At 36.2% G+C, this 18,758-nt stretch overlaps 1 protein-coding gene and 1 non-coding gene across 8 annotated transcripts in view; one reads left to right on the forward strand and one right to left on the reverse strand.

Moving 5' to 3' along the window:
- GABRB2 (gamma-aminobutyric acid type A receptor subunit beta2) overlaps nucleotides 1-18,758 on the reverse strand; it is a 444,580-nt gene that overhangs the window by 131,481 nt on the left and 294,341 nt on the right. For all 7 annotated transcript variants that reach the window (XM_086413760.1, XM_086413757.1, XM_086413761.1 and 4 more), the window contains exon 6: nucleotides 5,725-5,807. In XM_086413760.1, coding sequence (XP_086269886.1) covers nucleotides 5,725-5,807 — 83 coding nt within the window. The remainder of the gene's footprint in view (nucleotides 1-5,724; nucleotides 5,808-18,758) is intronic.
- LOC147369828 (small nucleolar RNA SNORD22) lies at nucleotides 10,993-11,118 on the forward strand. Its single transcript, XR_015168680.1, has one exon. It is a non-coding gene; the product is annotated as a small nucleolar RNA SNORD22 (small nucleolar RNA).

Consider the following 18,758-nt stretch of genomic DNA (forward strand, 5'->3'; position numbering starts at 1 on the left):
TATGTATTTAAACAATATCTATCTTCCTCATGATAAAGAGGAGCAGAGATACTGTGTTTTTCACCAGTATGTCTTAAGAGTTTATTACAATAATACCTGGTAAATAATTACTGCTCAATTAATACTTAATGAATGAAGAAATTATTGAGTGGAAACAAGCATGAATGCATTAACAATAAACTCAATCCTAATATTATCCTACTCCAAGCCTCCCAGAATCAAGTTATATCCTTCTCTCTGGAATGGAGCCAACATATTATTGATAAGGAGACAGGTGATAGTGATTTAGTAATGCAACTATTAGGCTCATTAGCATTTGAGAGAGGAAGGAAGGGAAGTAAGGAGAAGGATAGAGAGAGAGAAAGAGCAGATGAGTATCTAGAGTTTGCTTAACAGAAAGAAATAGTAAATAAGGTGAAATGTCAGGCATCAACTTCACAGTTAGTTGTTTAAGAGATAGGATCCTAAACCTGTTTCAATAAGATTGCTTAACTACCTACTTATAATAACATCTTATAAATTACTAATATAACACTATGTCTTATTCTCTATAGCAAAGATTTGCTACCTGATGAAATATGAATGCACTCCAATTTTTCATAAGGATAGACTGCTCAGTTTTTAAAATAGGGATCTTCCTGTTTATCTAGTTCATACAAAATCTAGTTGCCACATCACTACAGATTAATTGTGCCAATCATTAGGTGCATAAACTAGGGCAAATCACTTTACTTCCTCTCATCTCTTTCTGTAGTTGTAAAGACAGAAATAGTAACACATATATTATAGACATTAAACTAAAGTGCTCACAGGTGACAAAGAAGATTATTATATAATCATAAAGGTGTCAATTTATCAAGGAGATATAACAACTGTAAATATATATGCAACATCACAGCACCTTAATATATAAAGGAAATACTAACAAAACTAAAAGGAGAAATAAACAGGAATACAATAAGAGCTTCAATTCCCCACTGTTAATAATGGAGAGATCATCCAGACTGAGAATCAATAACGAAAGAGTGGTTTTGAACAATACTATAGAACAAATGGACCTAACAGCAATAGGATACAGCTTCTTCTCAAGCATGCACAGAACATTTTCTAATATAGATCATATGCTAGGTCACAAAACAAGATTAGCAAATTCAATAAGATAGAAATTATATCAAATATCTTTTTCAACCACAATGGTATGAAACTAGAAATCAGTAACAGGAAACTCACTCACACATGAAAATAAAACAACTCAATCCTAAACAACTAATTTATCAAATAAAAAACCAAAAGAGAATAAAACATTTCTTGAGGTAAATGAAATAGAAACACAACAAACTTACGGAATGCAACAAAAGCAATTCCAAGAGGAAAGTTCGCAGCTATAAACACATGTATGAATAAAAAAAATAAAGTTCTCAAATAAAGTACCTTGAAGAACCAGGAAAAGAAGAAAAAACTAGGCTCAAAGTTGGCACTACAGAGAACAGGATACCAATGAAAATAAAACAATTATAAATGAAAAGATTAAGAGCTGGGTACTTAAAAAGATTAAAAAACTGACAATTGTTAACTAGGCTAACCCAGAAAAAATGAGAAAGAGCAAAAGTAAACAAAATGATTAATGAAAGAGAAGACATTCCAGCTAATACCAAAAAACACAAAGGTTGATGAGACTTCTATGAACAACTGTATGCCAATAAATTCAACCTTGCCAGTAAGTTAAATAACCTAGAAGAAATGGATACATTACTAGAAACATACAGTTTACTAAGACTGAAATGAAGAAATAGAAAATAAAAACAAACCAATTATTAGTGAGAAGATCAAATCAGCATTGAAAAACTTCCCAACAAAAGCCCAGAAACAAATGCTTTCACTGGTGAATTTTACCAAGCATTTAAAGAAGAATTAATGCCAATTATTCTCAAACTCCTCCAAAAAATTAAAGAGAAAGGAATGCTCCTGAACTTTTTTTACAAGGCCAGGATTACCCTGACACCAATGCTAGATAAGGATACTGTAAGAAAAGAAAACTACAGGCTAATACTCTTGACATGTATAGATGCAAAAATCCCCAACAGAATAATAGTAAACCAAATTCAACAGCCCACTGGAAAAATCATACACCATAAACAAGTAGGATTCATCTCTGGGATACAAGGATGTTTCAGCACATGAAAATCAAAATGAAAGATAAAAATCATATGATTAACTCAACAGATACAGAAAAAGCATTTGGAAAAAAAATCAACATTTTTTTTTATGGTAAAAACCTTTGTCAAATTAGGTTAGAAGGGATGTATCTCAACATAATAAAGGCCATTATATAATAAGCTCACAGTTCATATCATACTCAATGATGAAAGGATGAAAGCTTTTCCTCTAAGACCAGAAATAAGGGGTCCACTCTCACCACTTCTATTCAACACAGTACTAGAAGTCCCTGTCATAGCAATCAAGAAAGAGAAAAAGAAATAAAAGATACCAAAATTAGAAAGAAGAAAAAATGTCTCTATTTGCAGGTGATATGATCTTTCACATAGAAAACCTTAAAGATTTCCAAAAAGCTGCAAGGAAACAAATTCAATAAAGCTGCAGTACACAAAATTAACATTAAAAAAATGAGTTGCAATTTTATACACTGACAACGAACTGTCAGAAAATGAAATAAAGAAAACAATCCTATTCGTAATAGCATCAAAAACAACACAATACTTAGAAATATAGACTGTTTAATCAAGGACGTTAAAAATCTGCATAATGAAATCTGTAAGACACTGATGAAAGAAACTAAAGAAGATGCAAATAAATGGAAAGATAGTATATGTTCATGAGTCAGAAGAATTAGTATTGTTAAAATGTCCACTACCCAAAGCCATCTATAGGTTCAATACATCATTTACCAAAATTTCACTGAAGTTTTTACAGAAATGGAACAATCAATCCTAAAATTTGTATGGAATGACAGAAGATCCTGAGTAGCTAAAGCAATCTTGAATAAGAATAATAAAACTGAAGTGTATCATACTCCTGATTTTAAACTATACTATTAAGCTATAGTAATCAAAACAGAATGGGTCTGTCATAAAAACACACATAGACCAATGGAACAGAACTGAGAGTCCAGAAATAAACCCTCACATTTATGGCCAGCTAATATCTGACAAGGGAGTTAAGAACAATCAATAGAGAAAAGTCTCAGTCAAAAAAAGGTGTTGGGAAAACTGGAAAACCCGTGCAAAATAATTTATATCACAGAAATGCAAATCAAAACCACAATGAATAACCACCTCACACCTGCCAGAATAATCATCATTAAAAAAAGACAGATAAGTGCTAGCTAGCTAGAATGCGAAGAATAGGGAATCTTCTGTACTAATGATAAGAATATAAATTAGTATAGTCACTATGGAAAACAGCATGGAAGTTTCTCAAAAAATTAAAAGCAGACCTACCATATGATCCAGTAATCCTGCTTCTGGGTACATATCCAAAAGAAATTAAAGCACTATTGCTAAGAGGTTCCTGTATGCACAGGTTCATTATGGCATTCTTTACAATAGCCAAGACATGGAGTCAACCTAAATGTCTACTGTTGGGATGAATGGATAAAGAAAAGGGGACACACACATACACAATGGAATATTATTCTTCCATAAAAAGGAAATCCTGCCGCTTGTGACAACATGAATGAACCATGAGGGATTTGGTTAAGGGAAATAAATCAAAGACCAATTTTGTATGATCTTACTTACCTGTGGAATCTAAAAAGAACTCATAGAAACAGTTAAAAGGTACAAACTTTCAGTTATAAGGTGAATAAGATCAGAGTATCTAATCTACAGAATGGTGACGATAGCTAATAAGGCTGTACTATGTACTTAAAGTTGCTAAGAGAGTAAATATTAGAAGTTCTTCACACACACACACCCCCCCTCATAACTATTTGAAGCAATGAATGTGTTAAATAACCTCACAGTGGTGATCATTTTGTAATATATACACATAACAAATAATTACATGGTGCATCTGAAGCTCACATAATGTCATATGTCAATTTTATCAATTAACAACATGTCAATTATATCAATTGACAATATGTCAATTTCTCAAAAAAGTTGAAAAAAATCTCTATCATTCATCAGGGTAGTTGAGAATTGAAATAAGATAGGTAAAAGCCCCTCTATAAAACTTAAACTTTCTAAAAGTCTAAAGAATTATCATGTTAATTTTAAATATTCATGTCAGAACTATGACATGGAACACTTGTGTGTTGACTGCATTATTTATTAGGCATCATCAGTATTTTTTAAAATAAAAAGACCTTGTTTACTTACCTATGAGGGTTGTGAAAGGCTCAAATGAAATAATACCAGTACAAATGCTTTAATCATGTACAATTATGATTATTTAAAATATCAGTCAAATTCTACCACAAAAAATGCTCTTACCACAAAAATTCATTACTAGTACACAGCAACAAATTTTTTTCAAATTATCCTTACATCAACTATTTGAAGCAACCAAAGAATCAGAACTTTGAGGAACACTATTCTCTAAACTGTATCATAAGTTATGAAAACACAATGCCATTTGAAAGATATCTACATAACAAATGATCAAAATCCCAGAGACCAATTTCATTAAATAGCTCCTTGTAGCAAAGATCTAATGTGAAAACAATGATGACTTGGAAATACAAGTATGAAATCAGGCTTTCAAAAAGTACATGTAAATTTAATTATCCCTCGAAGTTATTTTTTGAAATGGGCAAAAATACCAGGAATGTGTCATAAATGCTGTATTTCTGCTCAAAGCAGTGATTTAGAGTTGCACAGCTTGCCAAGGCTTGACTTCCTCTGAAAGGCAGAGGGTATAAGGAAAGTAGTCAAGCTGCTCATTATTTGGAATGCTGGATATAAAATCATCAGTTTCCAATTGTTTGATAGGATGAAATATAAAAACACCACAAAAAATTGGCAGAGAAAAAAAGATTCAAAGTCCTACTCCACCTTAAATGGCCTCACTGTGTGACCTCTGAAATGGTAATGGGTTATGAAATCAATGTTTTAGCCTACGCAAAAGTGTAGGTAGCTGGATTGTCAAGAAGGATGCTAAAACTGTGGCCTAGAGAAAGCACCAACACTCTAAACAGGTCAGCACAGGAAGCAGAGTACACATGCCTCAAACTTGCTCATCATATAGCCTTCAGCAAGAATATAAAATACATTTTATTCACTGAAAATAGTTTCTCGAAACAAAAAACAACCCACCGAGCCACAATGTATGAACACATTAACTAATTCAGAGGCCACCTTTACCCTGCACTTGCAGAGGTAATGTTTGTAAAAGGCAAAGACAATTAGGGCATCTTGTATCATCCTGCCATCTCCACCTATTTTCCCAATTGGTGCAGCTCTCTGCACCAATTCCATATAATAAATGCCCGAAATAACCATTAGTCTCCGTTCAGACTTTAGCATTTCCCTTTAATTGCTAGATTACTACTTCCCTACACTTCTCTCCTGGAATTTAAGGATGAGATGAAGAGGGTGGCAGCATCATTGAAGGAAGACATTGCCAGTGCCTCCCTCCACCAAATTTGGCAAGCTAGCACAAACCTAACAGGACTGTGGTCTGAAATGATGAGGGTAGGAAATCTATGCCCAAGGAGAACCTTAAAACCCAAGTACAGTCTAGCTGGATTCTCAAAAAACTTACAACTTTCAATTTCCAAGGTGCAGTTTTGTTCATCCAGTGGGTACCGCCTCAGGTCCATCATACAGGCAGCTGTGGTTGTGATTCTAGAAAAGAAATATCAGTGATACATGCTGTTAGCTGGTCCATGACTGAGCTGGAAAAATTAAGTCCCAAAGAAGATAGCACTGGGTCTCAAGGAGCCTGATTTAGCCTAATCTCTAACAAAAAGAGTGCTACAACTTTGGAAAACCATTTTCCCTGGTGGGCCTCATGATGCTTTGTAAATTAAACAGAGTGTACTAAGTTAGTATTCTCCCAAGATTTGGCCCATTACCTACCTGGTACCCCAAATCACCTGGAAGCACTTATTAAACAGGCAGTTTCTATTCTCCAGAAGCTCTTGTGATGGAATGGGGCCATCCCAGGACTCTATTTTACAAGCATGACAGGTGATTGAGAAAATCAATGTGGCTCTCAGTCTTCCACTCATGTTTGTTTTCTCCTTCTTTTCTTAAGATCTTAAAATCAAATTTCCCAACAATCTCAGCTTTGGTCCATCATTTTTGACATTTCTATACAGAGTGTAGTGCTTTGCAAGTGTGTTAGTATAATACACAATAAGCTTTTCATCTGTCACCTAATTTGCTCTATCCTGAATAATCTTTCTATAGCCCTTTAGAGAGTTTCCTCCTATTGGTTGGAAGGATTATTTATCTAAAACAGACAGTACCTTTATAATTTATCAGGGAGAGATGTATATGTCTCCAGTGTCTTTATATTTCTCTGTCATCATTTTTCACTAACCTCTCTTTTCACTAATAGAAGACCTACTAGAAAGAGCCAAAAACATACAGTCCTAAGTGATTATCAGTATGGTTTCTGATCAATAAGGCAGCATAATTTTATGAAAAAGCACACTTTAAAACACAACAGACAAAGGTATGAATCCTAATTCTGCCTTGTTAACACTGAGATATACATCAAAATGGTCAATATCTCCTAACCAACCTTAGTTTCTTTATCTGTAAAAAGGGGGCATTTTAATAACAATAATAATTACCTAACAGTTTCTGGATGAAGTAATATAATAATTTATGTAAAGAATATAAAAGAGGACCTATACATAACAGGCCCTTTACATCTGGTAAACAAAACCAAGGGAAAAACTGGTGTTGATGAACTTTGAGGCACTATACTTGTGTGTTGGAAACAGAGAAATAAATGCAGCCCTAGCTTGAGAGAAACAATCCATAGCTTGACCTTTTTCATTAAAAGGTCTCAGGCATTGGGCTTCCCTGATGGCCCAGTGGTTACGAATCTGCCTTCCTATGCAGAGGGTACAGAATCGATCCTCTGCTGGGGAGCTAGGATCCCACATGCTTCATGGCCAAAAAAAAAAAAAGAAAGAGAAAAGAAGAGAAAAGAAAAGGTTTTGAGCACAACTTACACAGTCCAGGTAGACTGAATCTATGAAATTCCTTGGTCAGGTTTAAGTGTCTTACGCCTTTGTTGTAGGATGAAACGCATAAGTTATTGTAAGTAGTTCCTGCCTCTTTAGTTTGATTACTGCTTCATTAAGGTTTGTGCTTTGCTAATTTTTGCTTTCCTATTTAGTCATAAGTGAGCATCCTATGACTGTTGTTCATCTTGGACTCCTTCCTCTTCTTTACCAGGAGGATTCTCTGCCTCAACTCCTCAGCCATCTGCCTTCTTCAGCATCCATGGCCCCATTGCCCCACTTCCGTGTTACTATAGGATCTCGGTCTCTTAGTCTCTCCATCTGCCTCCCTACTATTATTTATACAATGGTAAGACATTTTAAAGACACAGATAGGATTCTACCACTCCTCTTCAAAATTTTTAGAGGCTCTTCCAAAAAATTCCCAATCTTGGCTATGACGTACTGTTACCTGAATAATCTAACCTTTTCTTCTCAATATGATCTCATACCAAGTCGTCACTCACTATTTCCAGTCTTCACATCTGTTCTCTCTGCCTAGAATATGAATTTCCCCACCCCCGATACTCACAAAGCCCTATATTTTCCTTATCCTTCATCTCAAAATCACCTCTTCTGAAAGGGATTTCTTAAGCAGTCCACCCAAAGTATCTGCCTTACTCAAGCTCCATCTTAGCTATTTATTTTCTTCAAGGAATTATTACAATCTGAAATTATCTTGCTTATTTCTATTTTGTAAGAATGATGTTTCTCAGTAAACTTTAAGCCATTTAAAAGCTGAATTTTTTTCTATTTATTGTAAGAGAATCAAAAGGGATCTGTTGAAAGGATAAAGACATGAATTATAGAATGAAGCACTTGGTTTTGCTGTGCATAAATCTTTTATTTGGGGGATTATTTTATTGCATAATTTCTCTTTTTTAAAACTTATATCTTATGTTTTAGAGATTCATTTTATATTTTTAACAGTAAGTAAAACTTAATCTACTCATTAAATTATATAACTAGTTAAAGAGTTTACTATTAAACTGTTTCTGCTTTCGATGGGACTGATCAAATGTCTATAATTTATTATTTTATAAATTATAAAAATTATATAAAACCTTAACACTCACATTTGCTCAGGGTTAAAAGAGGACAATTTATTTTGGTTATGTGATACTTGGCTAAATTTTTCACTGGTCTACTGTCTTTATTTAACATGTAGATGTAACTGAATTACCACTAACATAGAGGAACTTGTGTAGAAGAGAAATTGTCAAAGGAAATAAAATTAGCTACCTAGTGGGCATACAAATTCTCATGCTATTTGAGTAAAATAGCAGATACAATCTTCATCTTGATACACTAGATAAAATTAACTTTGTTTGATAGAATGAACAACAAAGACATGAAAGGTACAAGGGCATACATAGGATAAAGAGGGACAGTCAAAAATAGATGTCTGATTGTGTAGGTGAGGTGAATTTTGCAACTGCTACTGTAATATGCTGTAGTTTACGCTTTCCACTGATGCATATTCAAGGCAACTTACATCTGTGAACACTAGGGCTGTGAGCAAGAAAAATAAATTGACTAATGCTATTGCAGAAGCAATTGGGTTTCTACTTATGCTTTAAAAATGAAGTATTAGGAAAGTGTTTTTCTCACATCAACAACATTCATATTCCCACTGATGTTTCACTTTTTTTTTTTTAAATGTTATAGCATACTTCATAAACGGCTTCCCTGGTGGCTCAGTGCTAAAGAATCCGCCTGCCAATGCAGGAGACAGATGTGGGTTCGATCTCTGGGTTTGGGAAGATCCCCTGGAGAAGGAAATGGCAACCCACTCCAGTGTTCTTGCCTGGGAAATCCCATGGACAGAGCCTGGCAGGCCACAGTCTACGGTGTTATAAGAGAGTCAGACTTGATTTAGTGACTAGTTGACTAAAAAACAACAACTTCATAAAACTAACTAAAAATATATATGTTTTCTAGTTGATGTTTATAAGCATTTGTGTCTCCTGTTGGGATTAAAATAGAAATTCTGTAGCCAAAATAATCCACTTGGAATCCTGATAATACAGAAAAAGATGAGTGACCAGGGACAAGCCACTTACACGCACCAATGTGTGGTTGCTCCTGAAACAATGAACTAAAAACCTGCCATATTGCTTTATTATGAGATGATAAAAGTAAGAAAAAAATCTGTAACACTAAATGTTCTTCATCTTTTGTTATTACTCACTGCTAATGAGTAGACACAGTGATAACTCATTTAACCAGTAGCTACTTGGTAGAGGGCATATGTATATGTTTGTACGCGTGAAGAAATGTAGAATATTCACACCCTTATAAGCAAATCAGAGCTATGATATAAATCATGTCCCAACATATAAATATTCAAAAAGAGTCATTATGTCATGTGTGTATATGAAATCCTTATTAACAAATTTTAAGACAAAGTACAGACTGAACTGAACAGACGTAACAAATCTGCATATTTTCTAGGTGTTTTATGAGATCAGAAACCACATCTATTTTTATTTGTATCTCAAAAACCTTGCCAGGTGCTGGCCTATGCCAAGATTAAAATAAAAATAATAATAACAACAACATAAAACAAACAAAATTGTCAAGGTCACAAGTATTCTCAAACTGAGGATTTTGAAACAATTCTCTAATATAAGTGTCTGATTCAATTTATTTTAAAAAGTCCTAAAACAAATTTGAAGTCAAAATCATCCTTACAGAAGAAGCCACCTTGGAATAAATTTTATTCAGAAAAGCTCAATGACCAACATCAAAATCTATTCCTTGGGACACTGATTTATAACAGAGCTACATTTCTCTAAGAATAAGTCAACAGAATAAATATAATTAATGGGTTTTTCATGAACCTGCCTTTCTGAATCCTGATAAACATCCTTAATGGGCCTTAAATTACTCAGCATCACTACATTTCAAAGAGTCTTTGAAATGTAGCTAATAACTCATTAGGCAGGTATTCTGGTTAAGTTTTAAGACCATTGGGAAATATATGAAGACAGTCCAGTTTTCAGTCAAAGGAAACAGTCAATGATGCCTCCAAAATGAAAACTGAAGAAATCGTCTATAGTTAAAACTGGAAATGTGTCTTCTTTGGGGGGCTGAATACTAATGCATGACGAGAGCTACTTTTGGTAGCACCACTGAAACTCTAGTACTTTGGCCACCTCATGCGAAGAGTTGACTCATTGGAAAAGACTCTGATGCTGGGAGGGATTGGGGGTAGGAGGAGAAGGGGACGACAGAGGATGAGATGGCTGGATGGCATCACCGATTCGATGGATGTGAGTTTGAGTGAACTCCGGGAGATGGTGATGGACAGGGAGGCCTGGCGTGCTGAGATTCATGGGGTCGCAAAGAGTCAGACACGACTGAGCGACTGAACTGAACTGAATATTCTAACTGGGCTAAGAGATCTTTAGATAAACTTTTTATTCCTCAGCCATTGGGCACAGTTATCCAAAAGATTTATGTCACAAAATACTGACATAGTGCAGGAAAACTCAGTATGTAACAAAGCATAAAAAGTCACTAGAGGCAGCTATAAAATCAAGAAATACAACTATGCCAGTATTTCATATCAAAGACATAACAGACATTTTAAAGTGCCATTAACTGAGATTTACTGATGCTAGTATATCATTCCAAGTTTGAATATGACCTAAGATAGTTATTAAGTGATAACAAATGCCTTTGCCCCTCAGCCAATAGGAAATAACTGAGAATCATCAATGTGACACATGGGGTCTTTCAGCAGATTGTTCAACAGGGGCTTTTAGGAGCTAAAATATATGGTTAATTCCCAGTGAAGAAATACTCACAAGTCTTACTTTCTGTCCTAGTCCCAGAGCCTATAAAGGTGAACCCACTGGGGCTGGCTGGGGGAGAAGAGGAAAGCTTGTTCCAGAGGGAACTGTCTGAGGGATCATGAGAGTTCCTAAACAAGGCAAAGGGGGAATAAATGACTGATTGAAAGGCACATATTTTTTTTCCCCCCTAGATCTGAAGAAAGAACAAAGCACAGATAATGGAATCCAATGTGGAAGATGTCAAAACTGAAAAATCCTTATACAGATTGCCTGTTCAAACTAGCATACAATCACTTCAGCCTTTCTAAATAAAAAATTTTTTAAACCTTCAAAAAAAAAAATAAATAAAATATATGGTTAATCATGTGCCTTAATATGTGAAAAACTTGTTAGGATTTCAACCAGAGATTATCAAAAAGTGACTCTGAACTTTTACTTTGATCTATCAAGATAACATTCCAGCTGTTCCACCAAAAAAAAAAAAAAAAATTCAGCATCTTGGCATATTTTTTAAAGAAAATTAGCTGCCTTATCCCCAACTATGTTCAAAAAACAATGTTCTAACTCACTGCATGCTTGTACTTTGTTCAAAATATACATTTATTAAACACACAACTTATTCTAATTACAAGGGACAAAAAAGGAACCTCTGGGATTAGTAGGCAGCATTAATATAGAAAAATTAGGATGTTAAAAAGGTCAATTATCAAAAAACACATTGATATTTTTGTCTGATTAAATATGTATTATGAAAATACATATTTTTCTAGCTGTAAAACAAACATTAAACATGTCCAACTATGGGGGGAAATTCCAATTACTTTATTTCAGCATAAAAGTATGAACTGAAATTTTGAGAAGTTCTAAAGAGCTCATCTGAGTCACTTCCCCTGAAAGTACTTAATTTTTTTTGTTTTAATATCTCCAAGAAAACTTGACATTATTTTGTATCTTACAACTATTCCAGTTGGGAAACTAATGTCTTACATAGATCCCCTCTTACATGTTCTTGTCTTTTGTAGAGAAGACAGAACACCTACTGCAGGAGTCAGCTGACCTCAGCTCTGGTATTCTCAATAACAACATATCTCAAATTAATTGATCTCTTACTATGTTCCAGACACCATCCAGTGTTACTGAAACATATCCTCTTCTTTAACATGAGGAGTGTCCTATCATTATTTCCACTTTATAGATAAGATAATAGAGACACAGAACGATAGAGTGATTTTCTCCAAAAGTCACAGAGGGAGTAGTGGAGTTGAGACTTAAATCTAGGATGTTAGTCTCCGAAGCCCACATAGGTAACTACCAGGCTATCACTAACTAGGCAGGTTGACCTTGATGAAGTCATTTAGCCTCTCTGGAGGACTGGCCAATTTCTTAGATCCCAAGTGAGCTTGGAAATTCTACAATGCTGTGAAAATACATTACATGTTCTATGACCCCGTATATTTTGTAATTTTGTTTTACCCACACATTCAAAGACTGTATTTCACAGCTGTTTATTCTGTTTTAGTCAATTATGTAGATTAGCCCACCCCAGACATGCAAACACAGGCCGCTCCCCTAGGAGTCCCACATATTCTCTCCCGATTGAAGGTCTCCCACAGCATTTTTCTTCTAGCCTATGCTTTTGATTTACCTCCATAGAGGCCTTCTGCTTAAATTATAATCTCCAACACTGATGCATAATTGTTTTTAAAAGTTCTTTACAAGTCCTCCTGTAGAGTCACATGGGCTACTATGCTCAACTTTGTAATCACCAAAAAAAGTAAGATTGCTAGCAATCATGCTACCATTTGACAAATCGTGCCTTTCAGACTGGAGCTATTTGTACTCATCTGCAGCTGTTGGCTTTCTGTGACTCCTTGCTCTTTTGGAATCTTATTCTCTGTAAAGATACCCTGCACAATAAAGGAAACACAGGTTTCTGCTACAAATTCAGGGATTACAATGAAAGACATTTCCTTAAGTAACATGCCTATGGAATCCAAACAGCAGTATCTCAAAACATCTCATTCTGTAAGCATATAAATCCTAATCAACCATCTGTAGTCAGTCCTGTGTTTATCAAGATTCTCCATATTACATTCTTGGTGGTCTTATTCACAAACCCTTTGCTTATCTCATAAATGAGAATATCCATTCTTCGTTCTAGATTAAATCTTAAAAGGATTCTTACCCTGAGGGGGGGGAAAAAAACTTTTTTTTTTTCTCTTTTAATTTTTGATTCACAACCTAACAACTGAAATCTGGCTTCAGATCGCTATAAGAGATTTAATTATACAAGAGCCACTTATCACTGGGAAAGACATATAGCCAGGACTCTAATTATTTCAACAATGATTTCTTTTTAGTTTGTTTTCACAATTTAAAACAGTGTTTAGATATGCCAGATACTTATTGTTGCATTTAATATTTAAAATAGTTTCTTTTTATTTATGACGCATTAGAGACATACCATTTCAGAATAAGTTCACCAGTTTTATTCCAGTCCTTTATTTATTTATTTATTTTTAACAAAATGAGAGGCTCACAGCTGCTGATCTATAGCTGGTCAGTGACTGACTGAGGTTATAACCTCAGACGGGTCTGCTGTCACTTCTCCCACATCCAGTCCCATATAATTTTAAACTGTAAACTACACATGCTGGAGGTCTTCCTTCATTTCTCCAGCTCCACCCTCCACCCTTAACCCCCAGACTAGACTGCGTAGACTTCAAAACTTCTCTGACTTCCGGCTGGATTTGGTCAATGGGGAGCAGAACAGGAGTCTGGGGAGGGGGAAAGTGAGAGTCTGGGAACTGTACTCCAGACCCCATCCCCAGGAACTTGTGAACAGGTCCCTTGACTATTCCCTCCTCTCGCTCTTGAAGTCTAGGATGCAAGGGAACAGATGGCAACCTGCTGATCCTATCTCGGGGGTGGGCAGGGAACGGTTCCTTCTCTTTATAAATTGACTCCTTCTCTTTGTAAATTACCCTTTTATTACAAGTCATCTCAAATTATCCCACTTTCACTAAGGCATCTGTTTCCTGTTGCACCCCTAACTGATAGAATGTATTATAGAAATGTATTTAAAATCTGAAGTTTCTCTAGCTAGGCTGTCAAAAAAATTAGAAGCGTATTCCATTCCTGGGTCCTTTTATCTTAGGATTTTAGGGATGTGGGGATGAAGTTTTCTTGTACTTAAAATGAACTGCCTCCTTCCTATGATTCCAGTCTCAGTTCACTGGAGCCCACCCAAAAAGCACTATCTCTCCACGCCAGCCAAAGCAACCCCTCCTCCCCTACCACTTGTCACTGTCTCGTTTAATTTTATTTCCTTCATAATACCTATCATAGGATTACCCTGGCAGTCCAGTGATTAAGACTGGACTTCCAACTGTGCTTCCAATGCAGTGAACTCAGGTTCAATCCCTGGTCAGAGAACTAAGATCCCACTCATTGTGCTGTGCAGCCATTTTTTTTTTTTTTTTTACATAAAATAACATGGAGAAAATACTTCAAAAAGTACTTATTATTACCTGAAATTAGTCTGTGTATGCATTGGCTTATTCATTACCCTCTGTCTCCCTACTAGACTCAGAGTCTATGTTAAGCTGGGTTTTTACAAAGCAGATCCTTAAGGATGCTCACTAGGGATCACCATCTGTGAAAGTGAGAAGGACCTGGACAAAGGAAAATGCTGATGCAGGATGCTAGCCCAGCAACATGGATGTTCTGACCAGAGTACTGCCATGAGAGTTACTCACATGAGACTGAAATGACCTTTAAACCACCTCCCTCTTCCACCATCACTACACACACACACACCTTCCTTGAACAGCTGGCATCTGATGGTTGAGAAAAAGATACACTCAATTAAAAGGTCAGTGGGAAACATGTTCTGAGGTTGATCCAGCCTCCAACATGCCCTCACACACATTTTCCCTGCAGTACATGGTTGTATCTGTGATCACCTAAACCAGTAAGTAAAAGAGATTTTACTGTTATTGCTCCTGCTGTTATTTTTCGAACACAAAAATAAATTACTCAAAGCAGCCTCCTATCACATACTAGCAACTCAGCTTGCACTTATGACTCCAACAAAAGCTACCAACAATGCCATCTCAGACTTATCTGCCACTCATCTCTAATGGCAAAATATTTCCATCTCAGTGGCATGTTTGCTATTTAAGTCTTTTATATAAAACAGGTACCAAATACGCAGGAGAATGTTTCACACCATTAGAAGCCACACATTTGTGTTAAAAACTTATACAGTGCTTTATGTTAATTATATTTCAATGGAAGTGGAAGAAAAGAATTAAAAGTAAATAAAAAGTATGATATGAAGTATAAAAAGATGAGAAAACACAAATTAAACCTGAGGATTATTACCTATCTAATCAGCAAAAACAAAGAAAAGATAATATTCAGTACTACACATTTTGCAGGGAAACGGACCCTTTCACACATGCTACCAGTAGAATTATAAATCAGAACACTTTCTGGATGACAGGCTTTCTGTAACAGAGAAGAGTGGCTAGCATAGCGTTCGTTGATCTTCTCTAAGTTTCGAATACACGGGGGCACAGAGGTCAAGAACAGAGGCCTTGGCAGTGACGAGTGGTGCTGGGCTCATATCTTGGCACTGCCTCTTGCTGTGTGACCTTGAGCCAACATATAGAGAGGAGCTGCTATAATACAAAAGGTCCTTTTGAATGCTGGACAATTATTTCTTCAGAATTCTAAGGAGGTATGACCCTGAGCATCCCACAGAAAAGCAAAAGACTTTCTTCTGACTTGAAAAAATCATCCTGATTCTTCAGAAGCTTTTAGCTACTTAGGATGAAGTTTTGAAGTGGGAGTAGAGGGTGTCTGTGGATAATATCAACTAAAAGGTGAAATCCAGAGAGCCCCTTATAACTGAAGACTGCTGCTGCTGCTGAAGACTAGTTTAAAGAAAAAGTTTAGAATTTAAGATGGAAAAAAAAATGTCTTTAAAAAGTTATCCCCACACATGTCTTATGATGCAGCGTGGTTAAAGAAAACAAGAGAAAAAGAAAAAAAAATTGTCTTGTACCCAAAAGATGATACACTGAGTAAGAACTGTGTGTTCCTGCTCAGTCGTGTCCAACTCTTTGCAACCCCATGGACTGGAGCCGCCAGGCTCCTCTGTCCATGGAATTCTCCAGGCAAGAATACTGGAGTGGGGTGCCATTCCCTTCTGCAAGGATCTTCCCAATCCAGGGATCGAACTCAGGTCTCTTGAGTCTCCTACAGTGGCAGGTGGATTCTTTACCACTGCACAACCTGGAAGCCCAAATAAGATTAGCTGACTAAATAGAGAACTGAAGCAGAGTGAAGTAAATCATCAAAAAAATACATAAACCCTGGGGTTCATTTTAAAGAAAACTCTTGGAGAAACAGAAAAGGCTCGCACAAAAAAGGGCATAAACACTTATGTTGAAAATGACAGACAATTTATAATACAAGTCACTAAATATTATTATAGCACAGTACAGGTCACTAAATGTTACTGTTTGTGTGTTAGTCTCACAGTCATGTCCAACTCTGTGACCCCATGGATTGGAGCCCTGTCAGGCTCCTTTGTACATAGAATTCTCCAGGCAAGAATACTTGAATGGGTAACCATTCCCTCCTCCAGGCAATCTTCCAGACCCAGGGAATCTAACCCAGGTCTCCTGCACTGCAGGCAAATTCTTTACCATTTGGGCCACCAGGGAAGCCCAAATGATTATTAGAGCACAGTACAAAAGGTACGAATGAAGACAAGCACATCCAATTCCTGGATGAAAACTGAAAACATCAGAAAAGGTATCAGAAAAGGAAAAGGTGTGTAACACCATTTTTATACAGATAATTTCATTTCCTCCAAGCTGGAAAATGGGGACAGGGTTGGAAGAATGAGAGGATGGACAACAAGGTAAAGAATGGTTGTGCTGTCAGTATTTCCCGCAGCTTGCCTGGTCTCTCTCTCTGTTTCTTTCTCCGGGGGGAAAAAAAATGGCAAACTAGCTTCATAATTCAGTAAAATGTTACTGAGTATTAAACCCTGAAAATTAATTGTTTAACAAATAGATGAGTGAGCTCTGCTGTTCCACCTGAAGAAGAAAGCAGACTGATGGATGTAATAAGAGCCTCTATTTTTACAGAGGGCTCAAGGGAGCAATGATGGGCTGTTCGCATGGTCCAAATAGGAAGCTATGGTCATAAATTCTAACATGAAGGACATGGAGGATTTAGGTTAAATAGAAAGATGACTTGGCTGATAGTGAAGGCTATAAAATCATGAAACAGATCCCTGGGTGAATGGTAGATTTCCCTTTCTGGAAATGATGTGTAAAGAAGAGGCTCATCTGTCAGGGTGATGGAGAGGGGCCCAGCACATTAGGATGGTTTAGGTGACAAGTCTGTACTTTCTGGTTCACCAAAGCAGCCTCTATCTTTAATTTCCAGCAACTAAAGCAAATGCCTAAATCCCTTGCAGCCTGAGCGTGCCTCTGATAATTTGGCTTGTAATGGATTTTAGCTTAATAAAACAGACAATAACATGAAGAGTTGCTAAAAGTAATTAAATAACTGAAGAGGTGTAATATAGCCTATAAACATTCAAGTATTTCAACGCATGCTTAATGACATCCAGGGCCAGGTAAAGATGTATTTCTGTCAGGTAATTACTAACAATTATTTAGGACTGTTCTCAGAGCACTGGGATGCAACATTAAATGTTGGTTATCATCTTCATGCTCAGTGTTCACATTAGTTAAGCATTTGTGGTACTGTAACACCATAATGTCACTAATGAGTAATTATTTCTAGAGCAATTATTTTTTAAGTGATTAAGATGCGTTGTATCACTGTGACACAACTGACTTCATATTTGCTTTCTCAATAGCTTCCTTGTCTTCCCTACAAGTTCCCTTCCCCAAAGCATATTAGACTGTCTTTTTCTCACAGGAAAAGAATAGACTAATAACTACCAAATGCATACCGTCCGTGAGAGAAATACAATGCAACAAGCTGAGGTCTGCTAATTCTTAAGCTACCATTAGGGAGCTGAAGAGAGTATCAGGATATTAAGTTGGATAATATATACATTCAAAAACCTAAAATTTGCAAGTTTATCATCACTCTGTCAATGAGCCTGAACTTTAAAATTTCTGAATGCCAATAAAGGTGCTGACCAATATTAGTTTATCCACAGTGACAGCTTACATTCTGCATGGTGCTTACTAAGCCCTGTAGAAGATTTTTAATAAAGTATTAAGATATAGTCTTTGACCTTAAGAACCTTAAAATCAAAGACAAGACACAAAATAAACTGATATATAAAGGTATTATTTGGGATCCCAGATAGCTGAGACAGTAAAGAATCTGCCTGCAATGCAGGAGATACAGGTTTGATCCCCGGGTTGGGAAGGTAACCTGGAGAAGGAAATGGGTTTCAACATTCAGAAAACTAGGATCATGGCATCTGGTCCCATCACTTAATGGGAAATAGATGGGGAAACAGTGGAAACAGTGTCAGACTTTTATTTCTGGGGGCTCCAAAATCACTGCAGATGCTGACTGCAGCCATGAAATTAAAAGACACTTACTCCTTGGAAGGAAAGTTATGACCAACCTAGACAGCATATTCAAAAGCAGAGACATTACTTTGCCAACAAAGATCCGTCTAGTCAAGGCTATGGTTTTTCCAGTGGTCATGTATGGATGTGAGAGTTGGACTGTGAAGAAGGCTGAGT

The sequence above is a fragment of the Bos grunniens genome, chromosome 7 (assembly GCF_055505025.1).
Source record: "Bos grunniens cultivar Pamir isolate PY7600 chromosome 7, Bosgru_T2T1.0, whole genome shotgun sequence".
Classification (NCBI taxonomy): domain Eukaryota; kingdom Metazoa; phylum Chordata; class Mammalia; order Artiodactyla; family Bovidae; genus Bos; species Bos grunniens.